Raw genomic sequence first — 25733 nt, 5'->3', positions numbered from 1 at the left:
ATCTTATAAATCTTCAGGGGCTCAGAAAGTCTTTATCAGCTCCATCAGGATCAGCTTCTACCCACCTGAACTGACCTGATCGCTCAAAGGAATTTATAAAATGAACGTGGGTGAACATCAGTACCTGTGTCAGATACCTGGCGCTCAAACAGCTGCTACAGAGACGGGGGATGAACCAAGAATGACCCCTAGTGGAGATGAGTACAAACTACAGATGGTTTTGTAAAATCAGAGCATGTACCAAAGTCATTTTATGTGTTTTTAATTTGGCTTTAAAGATGGTTTTTTTTTTATTATTTATTTTTTTTCTTTACACTGATAGATTTTTAAAGTACTGATACACATTTATCAATCTGTAATAAACTTTGTTAGTATGGATATGTTTTTATTTTTTTCCCAAAGATTAATCCAAGGGAGGTAAATGTAATCAGGATATGGAGTGTTATACCATGAACAGTAGATGTAGCTTGATATTAAAGTCTGTGCAGCTACACAACAGGGGAGACTGGGAATAGTAGTAACATGAGGGAAGTTGAAAAATTACCACTTCCATCCTCCCTTCTTCCCTTCCTTCCTTCCTCCCTTCTTCCCTTCCTTCCTTCCTTCCTCTCTTTTTTCTTTCTTTCTTTCTTTCTTTCTTTCTTTCTTTCTTTCTTTCTTTCTTTCTTTCTTTTTATTTATTTATTTATTTATTTATTTGAGTTTTTTGGGGGGGCTTTTCATGACTTTAATATGGGACAACAGAGGACAGTGGGTACGAAAGGGGGTGGGAGTGGGGAGTGACATATATGAAACAGGCCACACAGGCTGGACTCAGACCAGGGCCACCCACCTGAGGGCGAGCCTCATGGGGCACCATCTGGACTGCTTGGCCATTAGTGCCCCAAAATGACCATTTTATTTCTATGTATTTATGCAACAAAAATAGATAAATTCAAGAATACAAAATCTCAAAATGCCAAACATTTTCATAACTCTGAAAAAGGAGCAGGAAGAAGAAGCATAAGCATTTCCAGCCCCACCCCCATTTACCCTCTTTTATAATAACCTCAGTGTGCTTCTGTTACCCTAACCCCTTCAGTCATACACTCATACACCCATTCATTCTGAACCATCCAAGTTACAGAGAATACATGATACCAAAGTGTGTGTCTCAATATCTGATGGGGGTCATAATCAGTGCTGTATAGAGTATTTAAAGCCAGACTGGAGTAAAAGCAACAATATCTCACTGAAAATCTACTCCAGTAAAAGTGAAAGTCACTCCCTAAAAAATCACCTGGGCTAAAGTATTAAAGTGGCTCACATGAAAAGTACTTAAGTCTCAAATGTAAAAGTACAAAGAAACAAAACAGAAATAGCTGTTTCTCTTACAAGCTTTATTAAGATTAATTATCTCTCCCTCCCTCCATCCCTCCTTCTCCTCTTGCTCTGTTCCTCCTCTTCTCCCTCCCTCTCTCCATCCCTCCTTCTCCTCTTGCTCTGTTACGCCTCTTCTCCCTCCCTCTCTCCTCACTCCTTGATTTGCTCCCTTTTTATTGAGTTTTACAAAGAATTTCTAAACTCCAATATAGTCTTGTTTTTCAGCGAACACAGGAGGCACTACATCCTGTAGGATGAACCTTTAACCCAGAGAAAAGCGAAGGTGGTGGTGTGACGGTTGGGATGAGTCTCAGCTTGATATGAGAGCACCAGTTATCGGCGTGAGAACACACGGTCCTGATAATCCAGACATGATGAGACAATCACTGCTATGATCACATTTTATTATGTGGCCAGCAACAACGGTGACAAACAGCTGTGTCCCAATTCAGGGTCTGCAGCCCACAAAGGCTGCACCCTTCAGAGGACCCAAACTGAATTGGGACGGTGTGGTCTACAGAGCATTTCCTGTTTCCACTCTCCATGTCATGCAGTAAAAGTGAAAGTTGCAATGAATATAGAAACTCAAGTAAAGTGTAGATCCTCCCAAAACCATCTTAAATATTGTAACAACAAGTAAAGTACCTTTACTTCCTTTATACCATAATACCCAATTCCTATCAGTTCCAAAAGAGAGAAAGGAGTGAAATAAAAAAAATAAAAAGACGAGGAAGAAAAAATTATAACCGCCAAGACATTTTCATGAGGACTAAATAACATCCCTTTAAACATCACTTGGTTCTGCTCCCGTGTTTCAACCTTTCAAGAGCAGCTTTTCAAAAACAGGGATATGCTGGGAGTCATCAAATGTCATTTGACAGGTTGTTTTACTGTGGAGACAAAGAGAAATGATGTGCTGTATCAGCGAATGAACCTGGCTGAACGTCTCTCTGTCTTTGCTTCAACCAGAGAAACAAGGTCAACCATCATTGCACCTAAAACTCGTAAAACCGGGGATGGTTGGGCCTGAGCAGTCGCTGTCAAAATGAGCTCTGCTCTTCCAACTGAAAGATTTAAATCATTATTAAAGGCCTGTTGTTTTCATTTGGCATTCCCCTCAAAATGAAAGATCACCTTTATTATACAGGATGAACTTTAGTGTAGAGTTGTCCTGTTGTACTTTTAACCCTTATTTTAAAAACACCATGATATAAAGAAAGGCTGACTTGAGCAACCCGGGGTTGTACCCACGCCCTGTTTGTAAAGTGGAAGAGGCCTTTACTGCAGGAGAGCACCATCTTTGCTCCACTTTTGGTCAGCCATCATGCGGTCCATTTGTTAAGCAGTCAGTTTCAGTTAATCTACTGGTTTAAAAAGTGTAACAAAGATCCTTCCACAGATGGACACATTCATATGTTCCACATTTACAGTGGGTTTTAAGGTGAAAAACGGTTTTATGGCTATGGTTAGTTTCGGTGAGCCATGGTTACAGACACTTTGAGATTGTTTACGGTGACGTCATCGTCTACACCTGTAAGATACAATAAATGGACAGATATCACAGGTACAAACCAGTACTGTCCATGTGATCATAAACAGTTTACAGCTCCTGATAAGCTCCGCCCCCCACACACACACATACACACACACTGATACACACAAACAGAGAGCACGCTCACACAGGAAGGAGACACTCGCACAGGAGCAGCGTGAATTACTCTGAAACTAACTAACTACAGGTAAGTCATGTAGTTTGTTTTGCGTGTTTTTTTCTCCTCTGACTATAGATGGTTAAACGTCAAAGTTAATTCAGAGCTCAGTCATCGTTAAAGTTTGGTGTTTGTCAGTTTCTCTCCGGAGAAGTTTTCTCCTCCTGTCCTGACCATAGACTCCTGACCCATTTAAAGTCCGTTTTTCGGGTGTTTCTGTGTGAGCTACAGCAGCGTTGGGATGCATTTCTTTCTTTCAGACCGAGTTTTATTGGGCAGTCTGTGATTTTAATCTGTTAGGTCAATGTTTCCTGAAAGTTTTGGTGGAATGTTCCTCGTCCTGTTCTGCCGGTGCGGGTTTCCCCCTCTCGTCCTCTCCTCCTTTTTCTTCTCTTCCCTCAGCGTTTGCTGCTGAAATGCTCGGTGAGGCGTTTACTGCCATCGTCCGGAGTCAGCAAAATTCATTGAACTGCTGTGTTATTAATAATAATAATAATAATAATAATAATAATTATTATTATTATTATTATTATTATTATTATTATTATTATTATTATTATTATTATTATTATTATTATTACTATTATTGTCGTTGTTATGTTTTTTTTATTTACACATTTGAAACATACGGGGGTATGCTGCAATAAAAATAAAAAATAAATGAATTCCTGTTTTTATTAGATAGTTTCTCATAAATCATGAAAGCCAAAATGAATGTAGAAAGAATGATTTTAAGGGAGGTAGTTATCATAATTTTTTTTTTTTTTTCTTTTTCAAGTGAATGTGATACGCCACCATAGAAACTTACAGTTAGAGGAAAACCATATCAAATCAATCAAGCCTAGAGGAGTTATTAGAGTAGATAAATAAAAAATAAAGACAAACTTTCCAACGTTTTTTTCTCCAAATACCTGTAACAAATTTCAACATACGGCAATATGGAGAACATCAAAAACATTCAACAGGGACCTGGAATTTAAACAAGAATTTTAACATGTCAGCCCTAAACTTCCCAAAAATCTCATCAGAGTTCAGTATTTTCAATGGGAAAAAAAAATTGAACACGTTTATGAAACATCCCAAAAAAGGTTTGCTCTTCCTCCACCTACAATAATGTTTATGATATTTATCCAAGAGCAAAATAACATTAACCAAGCCAGAAACGAAATAGTTTATCCATAAAAAAAGAATATTATAATTATCAAAAGAAGGTTTCTTTAGGCTCTCCACAGAAGGCACAAGGCTTCACTTCAAAACTGATCTTTCTCCAAGAAAAGCAGCAGCAGGATGAACTCAATGAATTTTCTTAGAACAAGTTTCTTTCTGCACTGCAGTCTAACAACCTCATTGAGGCGGAAACACTAGACTACGGTGGCCACAACACAACTGAAGTATGGCCACAAGGGAAGTTAAAAGAGGTCAGTTACTGGACACAGAAGAGTTGTGAAAGTTTTTTTTTTTTTTTTTTTGTAACTCCAAGATTTGTAAAATTTAGATTTACAAGTGTCTCACTAGGTAAATACTTCATAGTACTTATTCCTATATTCACCAGTAATATTTTTATCTTACACTTAGCTTTCTGAATCAATGACGTTAGCAGTAGAGCTCTATTTATCAGAGCTGAAGGTATAAAAGAAAACAATCATTTTCCTGCTTTCACATCTTTTCTGTGTCCAATTACAGACCTTTTAACTCCCGATGTGTTGCTGCTTTTGCAAATCATCTGACACCAACCGGCCACTTTAGTCTAGGGCCACCGTAGTCTGGGGCCACCGTAGCCTGGGGCCCGAGGGAAGTGTTTCAAACTGAACAAGGTCATTAAAAATACTGATCTCTCTGATCATGTTTTTGTTTTTATCTGTGAATGACGCAGACTGTTCGTTATGGAAAAACTCAGGGTGATTTTACACAAAGATATGGAAGCTAGTTTCTGCCAGTGAAAAAAATAAAAAAGTACAAAGAAAAGAAAAAATAAATGAATATAATTTAAAAAATGGTTGAGTTATAATAATGAGATACTAAGTCATAATTATGGCACAATTAGATACTTAGTATCTTGTAATAATGACTTACCAATTTTCATTTGTGTATTTCATTTTTTTCTACAGGCAGGAACAGGCTTCCATGCAGATATGACTTCTGTTGACCACTAGCATTCTGGGTTTTTTATAACTGGTGATTTATTCATCTGTGCATGATTCGTAAATGTGGTTTTAATTTTAAAAAAAGTTTCTGGCATTAAAACCTACGTTTAAGTTTCAGGAAATGAATTTTCACTTTTGTGCTTCTATTTAGATCAGAGATGACGTTGTCTTCAGACCACCTCCCCACCGTCTCCTCGGTCTCCTCCATCTCTCTGATGGAGATCAAAGCTGACACTCACTTGGTCCTCAAAGCCTTCCTTCATCGAACTCTCGCCACCCCTCATGATGAGCGGCCTGGCAGAGTGGGTGGAGCCTACAAAGACCACACCAAATACAGGTAACACGTCTCACACCTCACACCTCAGACTGGCTTCTGAGACTTGATTTCAAACTGCATTTTCAGGTGTTGTGATAGCTTCTTGCTCTGCCTTAAACCTTCCTCTGCTTTCTGGTCTAACTTTAGTTGTATACCAATGCCAAAATCAAAGGATGGTTGGGACTCTCAGGTGGAGGACATCAACTCAGCGGATGAGAAAAAATCGGGATTAAAAGGTTTCATGAAACAACTACCTCGAAAAAACACATCGGACAAATCGGCCAAAAACTCCCTGGAGAGAGACAGCAAGAACAGAGTGGTACAGCTCAGAGATCAGACGGAGGTGAGGAACCATGACTTTGATGGGTGTCATTTAAACAGATGCTAAAAAATACATCACTGGACACTTTATTAAGTTACACTCCCTCAGTACTGAGTTGAACCTCTTTTACTTTCAAAACTGCCCCAGTTCTTAGTGGAATGTTCAAGAGAGCACTTTGAGACGATTTGAACTTTGTGACATGGAGTGTTAAATAAGAAGATGGGTTCTTGGTCGTCATAAAGGGATGAACGACTGGAAAAAAAAATGGACATTGGAAAAGTTTCTTTTTCATTAGTTATTAGGGGTTAAAAATGAGGTTTCACATCTCGATTAACGATGAAGGGCAGCTGATGTTCTTGTAGAGCATTTTTTGGGAACAGTAAAGGAGGGAGAGCCAGGATGAGATTAGACCCTGTGGTACACGAGCTGCCGCTGGGGTGTGTGTGACGTAAGTGTGATGGCAGCTGAGCACCATTATTATAGATATTGTATCAATAAGTAAAATATAAATAACATAAATGATTAAATAAATAATTTAAACATTTTTTAGGGGGTTCACAGTTTAAAAATGTAACTGTTGAATTTTTGTTATATAGTAATGACTGCTATTCAAAGCTTGGTGACCATAGTTGACTTTCAAATATTATTATTGTTTGAACGTCAGCAGCTTGTCTTCACCAGGTCTACATGCCTTATTGCAATGAATTTCGGCTATGTGATTGGCCGATATGATATTTGCTTTCATGAGCAGTTGAAAAGGTGAATAAAGTAGCCAGTAAGTCTACAACATACCTGATGCATGTCTCACAATAGAGAAAGCTTCACAGAAGAGCCGGCCCAACACTGGCTGAAAGAAAGGATTTTTCCCATCCCCTTGATGTCTGACGAGTCTTGTCTTATTACCTTTCTCCCTCTTACCACAGGGCGATGTGGTGTCGACAGACGGAGACGAAGAGGACACTGAGAAGAAGCAAAAGAAGAAGCTCAACCCAAAGAAGATCAAAGAGAGACTGTCCAAGTTGTTTAAGCTGAGGACAGAGAAGGAGAAAGAGAAGGAGAAGGAGAAGGAGAAGGAGAAAGAGAGGGAGAAAGAGAGGGAGGAGGCGAAAGAGAGGGAGGAGGAGAAGGACAGAGATGGCGTCAGACCTCAGAGACCGACCACCCTTCCGATCAAAGACAACGAACCAGATCTTTCACCCACTCTGGTGTCTCCCAGTAAGAGCCTGTTACATTCTGACATCACGCTGCTCATGTTGGTTGTTCAGCTATCTGCTGCTTTGGCAAGAGTTGGAATGTAAATGAGCTTTTTGTCTTGGCAGGGCATGTTGCAGGTTAAAGACAATAGTTAAGAAGTTTATAAGACAAGAACTTAAAAACAATATTTTGAAAGAAATTCCCAAATTGATAAACCACATGGTCTCCTGGAGACATTTTAGTTCCTTTATTTTTCCTTCCTCATTGAAAACTGTGATTTGAAGGTGAGGTCACAGAGGGGGGTCCCTCTGCTTCTGCCTCAGTTTAACATGAATTAACATGGATCAGACTGTCACTCCTGTCAGTGGAGAGGAAGATATGAGATCTGTAGCCTAATGCTGTGTTCACTTCAACATATTTAAAGTTTGAAAACAGAAACACTGACATCAAAAATAAGTAGTACATGTCAGAGCTGATCCTAAAGCAACGTGCTTTGAGTCGTCATGATAAAGCCCATAGAGAGACGGACAGAGAGGTCTATCAGAGTCTATCCACTGATCCAGAGTCAGAAAACTGAGACTGAGCTACAGTGCTCAGCTCACGTTTCCGTCAGGTTGAATCTCTGACAAATCCTGGGTTACATCTTCCACTGAGCGCCATGTTCTGCCTGGTTTTGATGCTCTGGCAAATTTTGCTACCACTGTTTTTTCCTAAAGCATTATAGTTATGTCTGTATGACACGCCTCATTTCACTGTCTGTAGCTGTAACGGCTCTACTCAACTGTAATAATGTTTGAGTAAATAGTAGTAATTAGTAATTAGATTACCTGTTACTGGAAAAAGTTATGGCATTAGGAACGTCATTTGTTTTAATGCAGTTATTCCCAACACTGCCCATCAAATAAGTACTCCCAGTACTAAATGCATTATTTAATCATTGATATTCACCTCAGTACCCCTGTGTCATTAATCCCAGCTAGTTTTGATGTGTTTTTATGTGTTCTTAAGGGCCGCATATTTTGATCATTTAATTGCAACCTTCAAATAATGCACCTGCCCTGAGACAGGGAGCCAAAAGTTATGGGTGTGACACTGATGACTTAGAGCGCATGCACACAACCACGGGGTAGCAATTTTCAATGGGTAGCAGAAAATGACAGAAAACCTGTGTAGTGGCTGCTGCTGCTGCTGGTGAAGCTGCATTTGTCTGTACTGATGGGACAGAACCCGAGTCAGTCTCACCCCAGCCTGGCTCCGCTTTCCCAGCCTGAAGTCCAGCTCATCACCAGCACAGAAACTTCCTGCAGACGGCCGCGCTTTCTGTGACGGATGCAGAAATAAATTCCCATCTCCTCATCTGCACAACACAAACCGGAGCACTAAAGCCAACTCCATTTTGCTTCCTATCGGGGGAAAAGTGGCCTTGGTGTCCTGTTCAGCTAGTATTTCTGCATCCAACAAAGACGCAGCATTTAACCTTCTTAATGAATGGTCAATTTAATAACACACAGTAAAAAACACAATATAGACAAACCGAAACACCTGATCTCACTCACTACCACCTATTATGCACACTGGATCAAAGCAGAGTCAGAGGACGCGAGTCCCCCATGTTACATTATGTGACGCCATGTTGAAAAAAAATGTTTTAAACAGCTGCTCTGAAAACAGACGCTTCTTCCTCCGAATTTGTGCTTCTTTGTTGTCTAATACATAAATTAATCATTGACTCATTCTACAGTCAATATCAGACGATGTAAAGTGTTCATTTATAAAACAGTTAACCAATCTGCTCTTTGATCTGCACACAGTAAAGTAGTTTATATCTCCAAATATGTTTTTTTCTTTTTTGTCACAACTCTACATGCAAACCTCTCTTCATCCCACTGATGTGACAACAGCAAAGAAAAGTGAAACTGACACAAGACAAAGGTTTTTATCTCATATATTGGTGTTGATTTTGTTGCTCCAGGTCACCCTCCTGAGTTTTATGATGAAGTGGCAGAGAAACTGGAGCAGATCGCCCAGAAGTCCACCAGTATAAAGAAACCCAGTCCTATTGTCCAGAGTCCACAAAGTGAGAAAACACACACTAACTCCAAACACTCACGTACTTCACCAGCTGGAGAGGGGAAAAAGAAAGAAGTTACACCTTGTGTCCTTGTTCCTGTGTCTCTATCCACAGTGTGTGAGAAAGAGGTCGTGGTTCAGAGGCTGGTCCAGGTTCTGTCCATGGAGGGAGACTCAATCAACAAGAAGGTGGGTGCTCTCACACCTGGACAGGTGTAAACATGCGCTCCGCTCTCTGAACTGTCTCCACCTTATAAATACTTCTGTCCCCTCAGATCCAGTCGGACCCATCCCTGCGCACCAGCCTCAACCGCCTCTCGTACAGATCTTATGCCAGACTCGTAGACACGTTCAGCAAGAAGCAGATATCAGAAGCCCCCCCGCTGCCCCAGACCTCCAGCCCAACACTTAGGCGGATGGCGGTGACCATGGAGGTGTCCCGCAGGATTGTCACGGCGACGGGAACTCAGCGCATGCAGGGATACGCTGAGTGCTACATGGAGACGTTTGCTCCCTGGGTCAAGAGTCACGGCGGATGGGTGAGAGCACGACACATTCAGAGCCTCCGTTATTGAGTAGGCAGAGATGTACCTGAGCTGTGGCTCACACATTTGTTCATACTCACCACACTTTTTGGTCACCTTCAGGAAAACATCATTGATCTTGGGGAGGAGAGTGAAACAGAGTGCCTGGGATCTGACCTGGAACCTAACCTGGATGAGCCAGCAGGTGGAGCTGGTGAGGGGACAGAGCCATGAGCTGTGTAACCATGGATGTAGCCTCAGTGACATCACCTGATGAGAGGCTTCATGAAGCCCAGTGACGGCTGGAGCTGAACTCGATCTGATCATCACACTGTGCCCTACCTTTGGTTAACTGAGAGTCAGAGGAGGTGGGGATGAGGAGGTGGGGATGAGGAGGTGGGGATGAGGAGGTGGGGATGAGGCGGGCCTGACAAAGAGATGCAAAGCAGTTCCTCTTTGAAAATAGGCATTTGACATGAAACATATCTGTAGCTACCATAGCCTCAAGTGGACACCTCAGGAACTGCAGCTTTGTGAGCTTCCTAATGGCTTTACTTTTGATCAGTGGAATCACGCACTGCTGCCGCGGTGATTTTTAAAAAGCCAGTCTTTTATTCAAGTAGTTCTGAAACAGAAAGCAAACTGTACGATGCCAACAGAGCACACAGCACTGACTTACACAAACTTTCTCTATTGTTTACAACATTTATGAAGGAAATAAGCAAATTTATTTAAAAAAGCAAAAACCTGACTATTTAATATCACTTTCAGCTTTTTACAAGAGTTTTTGTTGTTGTTTGTTTGGTACAAGTTGTAAAATGTGTATGAGATGATGTGTTTACATCATGATGAACAGAAGTGACACTGAGTCACATTAAACTATGATGTGCAGTGTGGATATAAACATTGTGACACATTGTATAAAGTGTTTTCTTTTATGGTATTATACTGACTGTTTCACTTTAACACCAGAGAAGAAAAAAGCAAAAAGTCACTGGTGTGATATCTATTTATTTACAGCACAGGAGAAGAACAACCTTCTGATGATTGTAGTGTCTGTACATGCAGGTCTGATGTGTATTTACATTTTATTTATTACAAGAACATTTGATCATTGCTGTGAGATGTTATTTACTGAGCTGTTTGAAAGAAATGATGAGCAGAAACTGACAAACCCATGAAGCGTATGTAGTGTTTCATCTTTTAAAATGTTTTATAAACTTCCTGTGAAATGACCTTATCTGACTTGTGTTTTGTGTTTATTGTGGGAAATACGTCTGTTAAAGCCTTAGGGTAAAAAAAACCTGATGTTTTTGTAGAGAAATGTTTGCTCTGCCAGGATCTCTGCAGGTTCAGGTGAGGCCCTCAACACACTATCACAAGTTACTGTAAATTTACCAGGAAATATAAACGGTAAAATCCTGTTGTGTTTAAAAACAGCACTATGAAAAATTACACTGTAAAATACTGGAAACCCTGCTTCCAGCATTTTACTGTTATTTTACCGTTATTTAACATGGCACTTCATTTAATGAAATGAAGTGCCATTTTGTTGTTATTTGGTCCAGTGCAACCTCCAAATCACACGCACAGTGCCCCCATTGGCCAGTAGGTGAATGGATTCAGGGTATTTGCTGAATTGATATTGAATTTGGTGGGGAAATATTGCAATGCATAGATCAATCAATATTTTTACCCCGCCCCAAATCTCAATGTACAGCAGGGTCTCATATCCACTGTGTTCCCTCCTCACTTCCGGTTACAAAACGCCATCATAACAAAATTACTTTGCTGTAAAATAACGGTAAAATACTGGCAGCAGGGTTGTCAGTATTTTACTGTTATTCTACATTCATAAACTGTAATCCAATAAACAGTTTGATTCTGTAAAAATAAATCTCCGCACACATGCTGTAAAAATATCTGGACGTTTCTGCTGCCAGTATTTACAATGCCATTTTTTTTACACTGCAGTCTTTGCTGGGTCCTGTTGCTAGCCGAGCTCTACTGAAAACTCCTTTGATAATCCTCATCAGCCCTTTGTTTAGCGTCACTTTAAGGTGTGATATTTCCTCCCTGGTAATGTCCGACCATCTCAGAGGTGTTTCTAATCCATGAGGATATTTCTGATACTGCTCTCCTATCAGACCTATTGGCGAATCACTCCAGACACGATAGCATTAAACTCATTTCCCCCTTAGCTCACCCTGCATGTCAGAGTTGGGAAGTTCAATTTTGTTTGTCTCAGAGTCGTCAAATGACACTTTACTCATGTGACATGAAGCATTGTTAAAGTATAATCAGTTTACGCTGTACAAAGAAACCCTCCCTCCTCGGTCTGTTAGTCCTGACCCGTGTGTGCTGCTCTGATGCTGACACTAATGGGTTTGTTGAACACAGACTGCTCCCAGAGATATTTCAAAGGCTGAAATCAGGTGTGAATCCAGAGACTGACACCGCTCAGCCTGGACAGGAGGTCGTTAGATCAGTGAAAAAGGTCGATTCCAGATCCCAGAGGGGGTGTGATGAGATCGATTAGCTGGTCTGCAGTCAGTCCAGGTGTTTCTCCGCACACAGAATCTGACAGTACATCAGCATGGAGAAGACCAGAGCCAGGATCTGAGGGGAGGAGGAGGAGATGATGGTTTTAAGAAGGGAAATAACGTGGGCAGATGGAGGGGAAGGTGGAAGAGGACAGGAGATGTGGAGGAGGAAGAGATAGTAATGGGGATTGGGGAGGGACAAAGTGGAGGACAAAGTAAAAGACAGAAGGGCAGAGGAATGAGGACAAGGTAAACAGGTAAAGAAAGATTAGATCACTGTATCAAGAAAGGACAAAGCTCTGGCTTTAAAAAGTCAAACAATGAACAAATCAGTCCATCCAATTCTTAAGATGATGAAATACAGATCTGCGAACATCCTCAGTTTGTGTATTTGTTCGACATATTCTCTCTGACAGGGACGTCAATAAGCCGAGGAACACACTTTACTTTCCTTTTCTCAATGAAGACGTCCTGATCTGATGTGTGTGTCAGAAAACAGGCCTTACAACAAGCCACGTGTTAAGAAGAAGAAAACACATCCTGATAATATTTTTGCAAAGATTTCTGTAGTTATACTAACAGTAATTTACTCATCTAAAGGTGTAGTTCAATCCTTCTTTGAAAGAAAATATGATATAAGCAAAACTATGGTGGCAAATTGCATTCACTTAAAAAAATCCTGTTTTTACGAGACAGCTATCTCATTAAAACAGCTTTGATGGTTGCGAGCATGTAACCACCAAAAACACACTTTCTACACCTAAATAGCAACAATTTGATGGATGTTCAATTAACCCCATAACCTCGCCCCGAAACCAACTTTTGCATCAAATACACAAAGTAAAAACTGGCAGTGGCACTGGAATATTGGCAGTCGCCGGTGTTCTGGTGTGGAGTGTGAGCCTGTTAAATGGTGACCCTCAGCTGACAATCACCAGCAGCAACCTCTGGACTAAAAATGTGAGACAAAGCTGAAGTGATAAAATCTGCTGTTTCTCTGGTGTCCGCTTGAGGCTGGCTCTGGAAGCACAGGAAGTCACAAACACACCAAGCCAAAAAAGCTGTTTTCAAAGCAGAAATTAACCTATTTACAGCCTGGTTCTAAAAACATCTTCTGTCTGAATCGTTAATTTCACTATCAGCACACACTGTACGGGGTGAATCTTTTTCGACTGACTGGAGCCCTAAAGCTGTTAGTGTGGAGACTCAAAGCTCGTGTGACTTCCAACATGGCCACGCCAGCTGATTAGTTTCAAAACTCCGTTTCAGAAACAGATGGCCGATGTCAGGGAGACTAGCTTTATTTATTATACAGGCTATAATGCTCATTGACACATTCAGCTCAGCAGTTAGCTTTTAGCAGCTAGCACAGTCAACTTTACAACAACTCTAAAACACCAGTAGCTCTGTAATGGTCAGAACTTGACAGGAACTGGCTCCATGGTGTTGTACTGTTTCTGGAAAACACAGAACAACCAGACGTTTTTATGATGCTTACAGTTTGAATTTAGCGTTAAAGAAAAATAACTCAGGGTCTTGTTCACGAGTTAGAGGGGGGAGGAAGAGGTTGACAGACGGATCAGGGCAGCATTGGCAGTGACGCGGACGCTACATCAGTCCATTTCTGTGAAAAGAGAGCTGAGCTAGAAGGCAAGGCTCAGTTCATCTCAATATCTATTATATCTCTCAGCTGACCTGGTAACGCCTTGGTCTCCCCCCAGAGGAGCTGCTGGAAGTGGCCGGGGACAGGGGCCACTGGATGGCATTGTTGCCTCTGCAACCCCGATAAGCGGTGGAAGACGAGATAAGATAAGATGAGAACGCTGACTTGTTGAAATGAAAGGAGCTAAAAGTCACTTCCATTGCCCAAATGAGTGCACATGTTTATGATGTCATGAATCCTGTTTTTATGATAAAGTATCTTGTGGAAAATAAGGGAATAAAATATTTTGCAATACGCCACCATACGAACTACACCGTTAAGGTCTGAAAACAACAGAGGAGAGCCACTGAGGGCAGACGTCCTACTGGAAAAATTCATGTTTGCTGATGATGAGGTAAATTTATGAGGTGAGTACCTGCACAACACCAATACACACTCCAAACACCAGGACTGATGGGATGTTGTCCAACAACCACTGACGAGCCTTCTGGTAACACGGCTGCAGACAGAGAGACGGAGACAGACGAAGTGGAAGAACAGGGATTTATAAGTTTTATCTGAGACGTCAGTGAAAGTAGGTTAGATTTTTCAGATTGAATTAACAGACAACAAAAGCATCATCCCAGTGAAGTTTTAAACAGGTATTTCATTCTGTTTATACTTAAAGAAATCTGCAGGTTCGATGTCAAAACGTGAAGAAATTGAAACTTTTCTTTCAGCCTGTTGCAGAAGTTTCTGAGGAGTTTGACCTAAATGCTGCAAACGTACAAAATATTTAAATCTGCTCCATTCTCTCAGAGCGAATCTAATGTTTTCCAGATGTGTGTGTGTGTTTGTGTGTGTGTGTGTGTGTGTGTGTGTGTGTGTGTGTGTGTGTGTGTGTGTGTGTGTGTGTGTGTGTGTGTGTGTGTGTGTGTGTGTGAGAGAGAGAGAGAGATTGTTTTACACATGAATGTCAGGAATGTTTCACTGAGCTCTGTGTGCTTTTAAAACTTTGCCCCTCTTGATGTTAATGTTTCTGCAGATCTGAACACATTTATAACAAATCACACATTTCACACAGTCTGTCGCTCATTCCTCCTCATGCTGCAGATTATAACCTTTCTATAAACAGAGAGGGGTCTTTCTATCAAAGCTTTCTTGAAACTGCACCATTAGTCATACTGTACGTGCTTCAGTGTGTTAGCTAGGATTGGCTCCAGCTCCTGGAGAGGATACATGGTGAAGATGAAATATTCAAGCTGTGCTCTTCGTCCTAGTTCGGCCATTTCTGGATCCATAACACCAAGATGCTAAACTCAAGGCTTGACTACAGCAGATAGGCCCTTTGAGCTCCATAAAGTCAAGGGTACAATGCCACAGAGCCTGGGAGCTGGAAAAGGAAGTTTGAGCTGCACTTATTTCACTCTACACGTTTCATCTCACAAACACCTGAAAAACATGTTCTAACAATCTGGTGATTCAAATAAGCTGCAACATTTCCAGTTTCCTCTTCAGTCCAAATAAGTCCTCTAATTTCAGCATGTCAGTGAATCCTGAGCCTGGACTCAAAACAGGAGTATTGTTAAGCTGCATCAAGAAACTTAGCAGACCAATTCAAAGATGAGCGACTTGGTTGAGTTCAAAGCAAGACTTTTTGGGACTGCTGAAACTGATTGATTAAAAACTTCCACACAATGGCACCAGTCTTGGCTCCAAAAAGGGACCTCTACTGCACATTTTGGCTCCCAAGATGGCACCTCAGCACATGTTCCAAAGAGGGGAAACAGAATATGATTTAGCTCCAAGGAGGGGACCTTAGCTCGCGTTTGTGCCACCTAAGAGGCCACTTAAGCACAAGTTTTGGCTCTAAATAGGGACATTTAGTGCATGTTTTGGCTCACACACACACACACACACACACACACTCTGTGGACACCACTGCTTTGGTGCACCCCTATGTTCTACGGTCAGGTAAACACCAACCTCAGTCCAGCCGTCGGTGCACTGCTCAGTCCCTCCAGAGCAGCAGGACGAGGGCAGCGTCCCATTCAGAACATCAAACCAGTCCGTTTTATTGGTCACTCCACAGCATTTAAACTGAGGAACCAAAGGAGACAGAGGATAGTCAAACTGCACTGAGGAAGAAAAAGCATCTGTTAGGAGAAATATGATTCGGTCTGAGACAGTATGGAGTCAGTGGAGTGTGCGAGGAACACATGTGGCTTCAGGTTTGAATCCTACAGTTCTGTATCAGTGTAAGACAAAACGGTGTTTGTGTTTCAGGCTCTCACCATTTTCTGAACGTTGTCCCAGGATTTCTTCAGTCCAGGTTCTGTTTCATAAATTTTCATACCTTCCTTCAGTTCATTTTGTGCATTGGCATCCAGCTGACACAAACACACAGGACAAAACCATCAAGATTAGAGTCAAAGCTCCTGGAGACAACAAGCTAACTTTGTCAGTTTGTAGCGTAGTTTAGTAGCCGGCTATATTTCTTTCTACTCACAGCCCGGTGCTTTGAGACGTGTCTGTAACGTGTAACATTAGTGAGTCCTGGTTCTGTCCTACCAGAGCTCATCTACCAACTCCAACCTCACCAAGCAGAGCTAACGTAACCTGGCTCTTCATTTTATTGATAGACTCTCAAGTTTGAACAAACCACTGCAGAATAACTGCTGACTGTGAGATGGAGTCAACATTAGCACGGACAGATTAGCTCATGTGTAAGTATTTAGTTTGTGTGTTCATGTTTCATCATCCAGGTGGGATTTTAGCCTTTAGCCCGTGTTTTAGCATTTAGTTCATGTGTTAGTCTTTAGCTCATGTTTTAGCCCTTAGCTGGTGCTCTATCTCTGTCCTGTTTCTCTTTCTTCTGCTCTTCTGTCCTTTTTCTGTTTGACAGTCAGGCTCCAGTGTCCACCATCACTACAAAATTAATCACAGAAATCTTTCAGCAGAGAAAAACACAGATCTCTCTTGTCTCTACTAAAAACTTCTTCAGCCAGCGTGGTGTTTTCGTAGAGACGTAGACATGCTGTAAATCACTCTGGTTCTGCTTGATCTGATCAGGAAGCTAATGAGTAGCATTATAGTTAAGTAGCATTATTGGAGCTGATAATCTTGTTTTAAAGTGTGGATTAGGATCAGGCAGATATCTAGAAGGGAAATTTTTTCAAGATCACTTAGAAACTTCTCAAAGAGACTTTAAATAATGTGCTGCAACCAAAATGTGTTTCAATGACGGGAAAAATACTTTTTTTTGTAAAAGACCCAGTTTTTTTGACTGCCAAAGTTTAATTTTAGAGATTAATCTAGTTGGCTAAACAGAATAACTGTTCAGCTCAACATTCGGGTTTGGAAGTATAACTATCTGAATGTGCAAAAAAGAAATAAAGCATTTATTCGATTGTGTGTCTTCTGAGTGCTGATCTTGACAGACTTTCTGTTTGGTTAGAAAATGAAACATAAAAAGTAACCTTGTATGACTCCCTGAAGGGTGTTACACATGCAGTCCCACTGCTGTCTCAGTAAACTGAATAATCTCTGAATAATCAGAGACGAGCTCTGCAGACTGATTCAAAGCTCACAAATGGTGGAATTCACTCCCTGCCTCATATCTTATTCTTCACACAGAGATGTAACATTTTCTGACTTCTGTACCACCAGGTGAGCTCACCTTGTCATGAAACACATGTATGACCAGCACCAGAGTGACCTCAGTGAGGACGAGCAGCAGCAGGATCACAAAGAACTGAAGGACACAGGAGAACAGCTTTAGACCTACAGACCTCCAGAATATGTCACAGCAGCTTCCCATCCTGTGACCTCTCACCATGACCAGCAGGCAGCGCTGCTCCTTCAGCGCCCCCAGACACCCCAGGAAACCTGTCACCATGGTGATGCCCCCAGCGACCAGCAGCAGGTTGGCGGCGGAGAGGGACGGGAAGGAGAGAGGAAGAGAGGAAAACTCCGCCTGAGTGAAGGAAAGCCACACGCCAACGCCAAACAGACCGCATCCCCCCAGCTGACCAGGAAACACAGAGAAGGAGAGCGGGAAGGGAGGTGTCAAAGGGCAGAGTCAGGGAGTGAAGAAGAGAATCCCAAACTGTGAGACTGATCTGTTAAACTCTGAGACATACCATCATGTCCTCTTCAAAGAATCATTCACAAAGTATAACACAGAAACAATTTTTAAACACACTAAGATAAGTCTGTCCAGTTTGATCTACTTGAACTGTATTTAACCACACTCTGACTCTGAAATACCAACAAATCTGGATGAGCACTAAGACTGGGTTGGGTCCATAGGGGGACCAAATCCACACAGACTGACATGATCCAATCAATATGTTCACGTTTGATCCTATTTGGTTGATTACTTGTAGAGTACCCTTGTTTATGGACTAGTTTCAGGCCTTTTGTACTCATCATGTAACTTCGAAGATCCAGCAGATCCAGAGCAGAGTAAAGGGTGTCCATAAAGTCTCTTTACAGTTAAAAAAATATATAATTTTAGCCTGTTTTAGCCTTTAACCTGTGTTTAATCCTTAAATCTGGGTTTTAGCCTTTAGCCTGTGTTTTAGCCTTTAGCCTGTGTTTTAGCCTTTTGCCTGTGTTTTAGCCTTTAGCCTGGGTTCTAGTCTTTAGCTCGTGCTATATCACTTGACCATTTTGCTTTCTCCTGCTCTTCTGTGCTTTTTCTGTCTGACAGTTGTTAACCTATATTGATGTTGATTGATCTCATTTTAAATTGTCGATTATGATCAGGCATATATCTACAGAGAGACTTTGGAGGTCCTCACAGCTCATTTAATTCAGCTTCTTAGTCGCACAAAGCAGATCAAGACGGTACTTGCTTCCTTGCCATGTTTGCTGTAGCATTGCATCATCACTAGTGGTATTGGCATTAGCGCTCTTTTGCTTTGGATTAGTGATATCCTGTATCTTTTTCAGATACATGATATCTTTAACACAACCTTGTAGTTTCACTGAGTCTGTTTATCTGATTTTGGAGCTTGACACACACTGAGCCTTTTCTGAGCAGCCATTTCTCAGGGGTTCATTTAACAGCTCTTCTTTTAGCAACTGGACACCTGAAACACACACGTTATTTTCTAACTCTGCAGTTTAGAAGATAACAAGATCACAAGTTTGCCCAATCAGAGGCACAGCTCAGCTCATGTGACTGACAGGCGCCTTGTAGCTGTTTGGAGACTCAAAGCCCGCCCCACTTCCAATATGGCCGCTCTAGCTGATTTGCTTCAAAGATTTGTTTCAAGAACAGACTTCAGGGAGACTACATCCATTAATCAAACAGTCTATGGTTTGGACATGTTCCTGACATCACGTGATACATTCAGGTACCCTCTGAAATGTGAGAATCTGATGATTGCTTCACTTTATTCAGCTCTTCCATTTAGAAATGAGCGATATTTTGATCCCAGTGGGATAGGGATCCGGAGGGTTAATGTTTGCTGCATTTTCACAGTGACTTTATTTTTCCACGCCGGAGTTTGCTCTTTGGTTACAGTGTTGTCATTTAATATTTACATCTGGTGGTTATTTAATGTGATCTTTTGCCTTTTCCAACTGTTTTTTTCAGTCGACCTGTACCTACATGATGTGTGTGATCTCCAGTGTTTGAATACTGACCCAGAAGATGAGGTTAAAGACAAACATGAGATATTTAACGCAGCACAGACACCTCCGAGACACTGACATCCTGCAACAGAGAGAGTGAAAACAAAAATAGGAGAGTTAAATCAAGCTAAAAACAGTGAGGAAGTTTTCTGCTTTCATCCGCACGTGTGTGATATCAGTTGTGCCTTTCATGTGTAAATGTTAAATGGACTTGAGCTTATATAGCGCTTTTCTAGTCATGAACTACTCAAAGCTGCTTTACACCACAGGTCACACTTACCCATTCACACCCATTCGCTCTTACATTCACTCACTGATGGATCACAGTTCACTATGTTATATAAGTTATATATCCATCAGTATGTCTAACACAGTCACACCTTTTTATGCCCACCACTGACGCAGCAGTGGGAGCAACTTGGGGTTAAGGGTCTTGCCCAAGGACACATCGCCATGTGTTGCCCAGAGCTGGGCTTGGGCTTGAATCTGCAACCTTCCGATCACCGATCAAGCGCACTATCCACCTGCGCCACCGACACCCCAATATATGTGATAGTGTGTTTGATAACTGAGCATGAAGTGAAGCTTGTCACCGTTAAAGTTAACAACCTGAAGGTATTTACAACCTGCTGAATCGAAACAACATGGCATGTAAACACAGACTCCATCCTCTGCAGAGATGTTGTGTGATTTGTCCTCACTCTGACTGCTGACCTCACACAGGAAGTCAGGCTGCTGACAGGAAGGAAGTTGCCTCCCTCCTCAGTGGACCTAATTATACTCCTGAAGGCATTTCCCATGATTCATAGCAGGAGAGCTGGAAGTACAGCTCTAATTTCAAAAGTCATAACCCACCAATTTTCATTTCCTGTTCAGCCAAACAAAAACATGAATACTACATCACAAGTTAAGTAAACATATTTCTCATTAGAAAGTAATAATACATGTTGACACCCGCACTGCAAAAAAACTGAAATCTTGTCGAGTAGTTTGTCTTATTTTTAGTAAAAAAATTGTCTTATTATTCTTAATATGAGCCACATTAACCCCGTACTGCCTGAATGAATTAAAAGTTATACAAATATTTTTTTATGTGTTTTTACAGTCTTACAGATGTTACATTAAGTGGAGATTGCCAATTTGAGTATGGTAAACACAATAGTTTTAACTAAGTTACATTGTATCCATAGACATAAGAAGTTCATCTTCTGAACTAATATACTGTGACAGAGTGGATCTGGTACAATCTCTGGTGTGTGTAGAATATGAGTCAATAGTTAATAATGACATTTAAAAAAAAAAAAAAAAGTCATTTCAGCTGCATCATGGCCTGACAGGGTAACAGGCATCAAGGAGTTAAACTGATCAGTCCAGAAAAATGTCTCGTCTCAAGTTATTTAAAGACTAAATGAGGTCTGAATTGCTTGTAATGAGTAAAAAAATCTGCCAATGGCACAAGAGAAAAGTTTCTTTTATTAAGACATTATTCTTGTTTTGAGGAAGTTTTTGAGCAATTTTTTCTTTTTCCACCAGCACTTTTTTTTTTTTTTTTTTTTTTTACTTGTTACACGTAATTCAGACCTCACTTTTGTATTCAAACAACCTGAAACAAGACATTTTTCAGGACTGGTCAGGTGAATGTGGCTCATATTAAGCCTAAATAGGTATTTTCTACTGAAATAAGACAAAAACACTTGATAAGATTTCAGTTTTTTTCTAGTGTGTTCACAATAGACCACCAAGCAATGGAGTAGAAGGCCTAAAGGAACCTTATGTGTTCAAGGGGCTGACTTGGCAATCGAATGCCCCAGATCTGATCACTGACTGTACATAGTAAAGATGTACGGCGGCCCTGAAATGCAAACCACAACAGCAAATAACTAAACACAGCATCAAGCTTTGGAAGAGGAAGGTACTGGTGGGAAACATGAGTCATGGCTGATTGGACAAGAGGCAGGACTTGACTGGACGAACGCACCGTTTATCATTTGACCAGGAAGTTATTCTGCTTTTAGGGTGGTGGGTGTGTCTCAAAGCCATCAAGTTCCATCCTTCCTTCCTCCACTTGCGTCATTTACTTGCATCTTAGTCCATCCCACCAGAGATGATGGAGAGACGCAAGGAAATCGAGAGGGGAGAGAGGATGGAGGAGATTCGTTTTTAGAGCAATGGGACATCCTCTCATGTTTCAGTGATGACGCCATCAGCTGATCACCTCTGGATCATCTGTCAGTCAGCTCTAACAGCTGTTTGTGTGTCTGCACATGTGCACTGTAATAACTCTGATCAAACAGAGACAGGAACAGTGATTTGTCTGTTTCTTCAACATGTTTAACAAACATGTTACCATGAAGAAAACCTGCTCTCTGTTTATTATGTGTGCTGTTTAGAAGCTCATGGATCACTTTAGCGGTTAAATGCCTCATTATTAGATTATTTATTCATTATTTAGCGTTTATTTAGAGCGCATCTGATCGTGAACTCTGAAACTTATTGGTGTAACTAATCTAGATTATTGTGTCTCAGGAAGATATTATTAATTAGATTTCAGTTTTCTGTTTTAATCCTGTGTTATATTGATTTGATGGTGGTTGTGTTCAGTATTTTGTGCTTTAAACTTACAACATACACTTTATTACCAGATTCATGATTAGTTTTTGAACAATCCTCCTTGCTGGTCCTTAGCTCGTCTTTTCTCTCATTAAACTCTGTTGTGTTTGTGAAGTTTCATGTAGAGAAGTCTGAGTCTCTGCAGCGTCCAATCAGAGAGTGATATTCCATATGGGGGTCAGTAAAAAGACTTCCGCAAAGCCAGCTTTCGTGTTTCCTCGATCATAGCTCCTCCGATCAGTCTCCTCCATCCTCTCTCCTCTGTCTTTCGGGTGCAATTATCGTGTTGGGACAGAGGAGAATGGAGACTACAGTTTATCATTATGAGACCCAGTGTTGCTAACTCCTCAGTACAAGAAAGTCACTATTGGCTATCCCAGAAGTTGTTAAATGGTGCCTAATTTACATAATAAGTTGTTTGCATATAATTGTCATAGACCCTGTTGGAGGGAGGAATAATGTCTTGGGCATAAACTTTATGGTCATGGGAGATAGAAAGTTTACAAAAAAAACAACATTAGTATGTCCAAAACTATGAATGGACTTTCATATGTCGATTCTTTTTTTTTTCTATATCAATATCAACCCTCTTCCTTTATCCGGGCTTGGGACTGGTGTAAAAGTGACATGATATATGTGATTCATTGGCATGTTGTCCCCATGGTGCAGCTGCCAGCAGTGAGCAGCAAGGACTTGTCCGTCTGTGAGTGTTTTTTTGTTAGGGGAGGGGCTGACGGCAGCAGCTCATTGAGGTAAATAGACGCTCTCACATCAGTCTCCAGCTCTGCCATGATCTGCCTTTTTGAAAGAAAAAGCCACAAGATGGGTCTGAAAAGTTGTTAAATATAGCGACAAACATGTCTGACAGTACTCCAACTGCAAAACATAAAAGAAAATCATGCCTTCACACACACACACACACACACACACACACACACACACACACACACACACACACACACACACACACACACACACACACACACACTCACACACACATTCATAGTCGTTTGTGGTTGTGTTTAGTTATTTGCTGTTGTTGTTTGCACTTCAGGGCCACCGTGTGGGCAACATTTGTATGTTTCCTCCCATCATGAGCCTTGAAGCCAAAAGATCAGCTGACGCGGGCGCTGACATTAAACTGTGGCCAAGACGTGTCACCTCATTTTTTATACAAACCAAAACGAGCCTCACACAAACAGATCAAACTTAAGATGGTAGAGTCCACAGCTGACTGGGTCTGTTTGAAGAACACACATGGCTTCAGAAACTCCAGTGACTCTTAAATCTTTTGGTTTCATTATTAGCAATCCCCATCCACTTTGGCATCAACATGTCTGTCAAGTCTTTCTACTTCCTTTAGCTGGTGTCAAACTGGCAGAGTATCAGCTAGTATGCAGATGATATGCTGCTTCTTCTTGTGTTTCAGTGTAAAAGTCCTCATTCAAACAGTAAAGTTCAACTACAGACCAATCTGACATGTTTTATAACCGGGCAGTGTAAGAGGAAAACACACGACCAACTTCCCATTTGTTCCAGATGTCATAAATAGTCTGAAGCCTGAGTTTACAGATGGATCTGTTCATGTGCAGAACATAGAATCAACTTTTGAATTATCCAGTACTGAATGTGGGCTGAACATAGCAGTATTTCACGTTTGCCTTTCTATCATGTTCCTTCATTGTTGTGTATTTTATTCCTGAGACAGACATCCTGTAAAGCACTCTGTAACTCTGGCTTTGGCTATAAATAACTGCATGTTCAAACAGACACAGGCTGACGGGAAAGCAGCTTTCAGGATGTTTCTCAAAGTCCAGAGACATTCAGCACATTCAGATTTAAAGATCACGTCAACCACCCCTCTGATCAGGACTGAAGAACAATAACTAGATCAGACCTACTGTTTTAAACCTGCGTGGATGGAGCTGTGAATGAAATTTACCTGGCGTTGTCTTGGTCTCACTCTGCTGTGACTTGTGGCTCCTCCAGCTCCTTTTTCCAGACCTCAGAGCTCCTTTGACTCTCTTCTTCAATCAGTTTTTCTTCTTTTCGTCCTGTTTTTGTTCCTCACTGGTTTTTCCTCCTACCTCCAAAATCACCCGTCGTGTCCTGTGGGTCTAAACTTTATCTCTGATTCATGTAATTTTCCGTGCAGGAGGTTTTACCCGACACACACTGTGAGCTGTGTCCCTCCCTCTCTCTCCCTCTTTATGGTTTCCAGATGTGTGTGTGTGCGTGTGTGTGCATGTGTGCATGTGTGTGTGTGTGTGTGTGTGTGTGTGTGTGTGTGTGTGTGTGTGTGTGTGTGTGTGTGTGTGTATGTGTTGTTCATGTCCCTCCTCCTCAGCCTGTCTCTCTCCTCTTTGTTCCACTCCTCTGTTTCCTCTGTTTCCTCTGTTTCCTCTGTTTGTGTGTGTGTGTGTGTGTGTGTGTGTGTGTGTGTGTGTGTGTGTGTGTGTGTGTGTGTGTGTGTGTGTGTGTTACGTTCCCCAGCAGATCTACACACACTTCCTGTCCTGACTTCGATTACTGCTGACCATTTCCACATTGGGGACACACTGCTGTAATCAACGTTTTTAAAGTTGCTGATGTCTTCTTTGACGTGATCTGATCATCTGCATGAGGAGGTGTAACCATGAGCTCAGGCCGTGCACAGGGGACATTGTGGGACATTCTTTGACACCAGCAGATCCTCATTAAAGAACAGGAAACAGAGGTATCAAGCTCTGCTTTCATGCACGTGTTGATGTACCTGGGACTCAGCTTGACGCCACTCAGCGTTTGGCTCCCAGATGACGCTCTTGTCTAGAGATTAATAACAACTTTACGCAACTTGCTGCAGTAGTTCCGACCCCACACTCAGGTGTCGGAGGATAGAGGACCCTCAGTGTAAGCACGAGAGCTGGAGCGGGTGTGGAAATGGTTTGAGAAACACCAAAGCAGATAAGTGAGCAGATAAGTGAGGAGGGGACTGTCAGGCCAATTCCAACAGAAGACAAATGTGGGGATGAAAAAAGGAGGGAAAGTGTGAGGACATCTGGTGGAGAGGAGGAGAACTGCTGAAGTATAAAGAGGACAAAACAGGCTGGAAGTTGTTGAAACATTTTTTTCGGTGCTTGGGGGCCTCCTAAGGCCTCCAGTTGGCCTGGTCGCTCGCGTGGGCTAAACACGTCATAACATCATAATCTAAAGCCCCGTTCCCACCAAGCAGTTCAGTTCGGTTCGTCTTGGCACGGCACGCATTGTTTGGCGTTTCCACTTACTAATCCTGGGACAGATCCCCAAATGACCAAGACGAGCTGTCCCACTTTTTGGCACTCTTTTGAGGGGCACCAGACTAAACCAATCGGATCTCAGAAGATGGTGCTTCAACACTGCAGACCATTGAATGGTCAAAAGAATAGTCACCTACCATGCAACAGCAGCTGCTGTATTTCTCCTGGTGGCTCACAGCCTTCTCTGAAACAAAGCTTGATTGTTCTTTGTAAAAAAGAGACACATGCCAATCACAGAGAAGATAAATTGATGGATGACTTCATCGTTGCTCTTTGTGTACTGTGTCCAGTTTTTCTTCTTCGCTGGATTTCTTAGCGGGGTACACTGTGTCGCTCTGCTATAGGGTCTTGCTTCTACTTCTGATGCAGCTATCGGCAT

At 41.6% G+C, this 25733-nt stretch overlaps 2 protein-coding genes across 2 annotated transcripts; one reads left to right on the top strand and one right to left on the bottom strand.

Annotated features, from left to right (window-relative positions):
• The first annotated feature begins 3025 nt into the window (after positions 1-3025).
• On the top strand, positions 3026-10256 carry bcl2l12 (BCL2 like 12). Its single transcript, XM_074697264.1, has 8 exons — positions 3026-3101; positions 5367-5552; positions 5679-5874; positions 6777-7068; positions 9020-9124; positions 9233-9306; positions 9393-9656; positions 9765-10256. The coding sequence occupies exons 2-8, from the start codon at positions 5374-5376 to the stop codon at positions 9873-9875; spliced, it is 1221 nt and encodes a 406-aa protein (XP_074553365.1). The 5' UTR covers positions 3026-3101; positions 5367-5373; the 3' UTR covers positions 9876-10256.
• Positions 10257-10402: 146 nt separating this feature from the next.
• On the bottom strand, positions 10403-24354 carry tspan4b (tetraspanin 4b). Its single transcript, XM_074697265.1, has 8 exons — positions 24022-24354; positions 19482-19551; positions 17662-17853; positions 17506-17580; positions 16121-16216; positions 15813-15926; positions 14263-14346; positions 10403-12260 (listed from the first exon to the last, which is right to left on the bottom strand). The coding sequence occupies exons 2-8, from the start codon at positions 19548-19550 to the stop codon at positions 12192-12194; spliced, it is 699 nt and encodes a 232-aa protein (XP_074553366.1). The 5' UTR covers position 19551; positions 24022-24354; the 3' UTR covers positions 10403-12191.
• Positions 24355-25733: the final 1379 nt, after the last annotated feature.

Source organism: Halichoeres trimaculatus, unplaced genomic scaffold (assembly GCF_033239565.1).
Source record: "Halichoeres trimaculatus isolate MK-OKI-2021-1 unplaced genomic scaffold, fHalTri1.1 fHalTri1_scaffold_20, whole genome shotgun sequence".
NCBI classification, from domain to species: Eukaryota; Metazoa; Chordata; class Actinopteri; order Labriformes; family Labridae; genus Halichoeres; species Halichoeres trimaculatus.
Note: the sequence above shows the minus strand (reverse complement) of the source record. Positions and strands in the feature narration are given on the sequence as shown.

Coding starts and splice junctions, on each gene's coding strand:
- bcl2l12 (XM_074697264.1), top strand. CDS start 5,374: ATGACGTTGTCTTCAGACCACCTCCCCACCGTCTCCTCGGTCTCCTCC. Junction 9,125..9,232: donor TATTGTCCAGAGTCCACAAA/GTGAGAAAACAC, acceptor CTCTATCCACAG/TGTGTGAGAAAGAGGTCGTG. Junction 9,307..9,392: donor GAGACTCAATCAACAAGAAG/GTGGGTGCTCTC, acceptor CTGTCCCCTCAG/ATCCAGTCGGACCCATCCCT.
- tspan4b (XM_074697265.1), bottom strand. CDS start 19,550: ATGTCAGTGTCTCGGAGGTGTCTGTGCTGCGTTAAATATCTCATGTTT. Junction 17,854..19,481: donor TCTTTAACCTCATCTTCTGG/GTCAGTATTCAA, acceptor TTTCCTGGTCAG/CTGGGGGGATGCGGTCTGTT. Junction 16,217..17,505: donor TACATGTGTTTCATGACAAG/GTGAGCTCACCT, acceptor TGTTTGTGTCAG/CTGGATGCCAATGCACAAAA.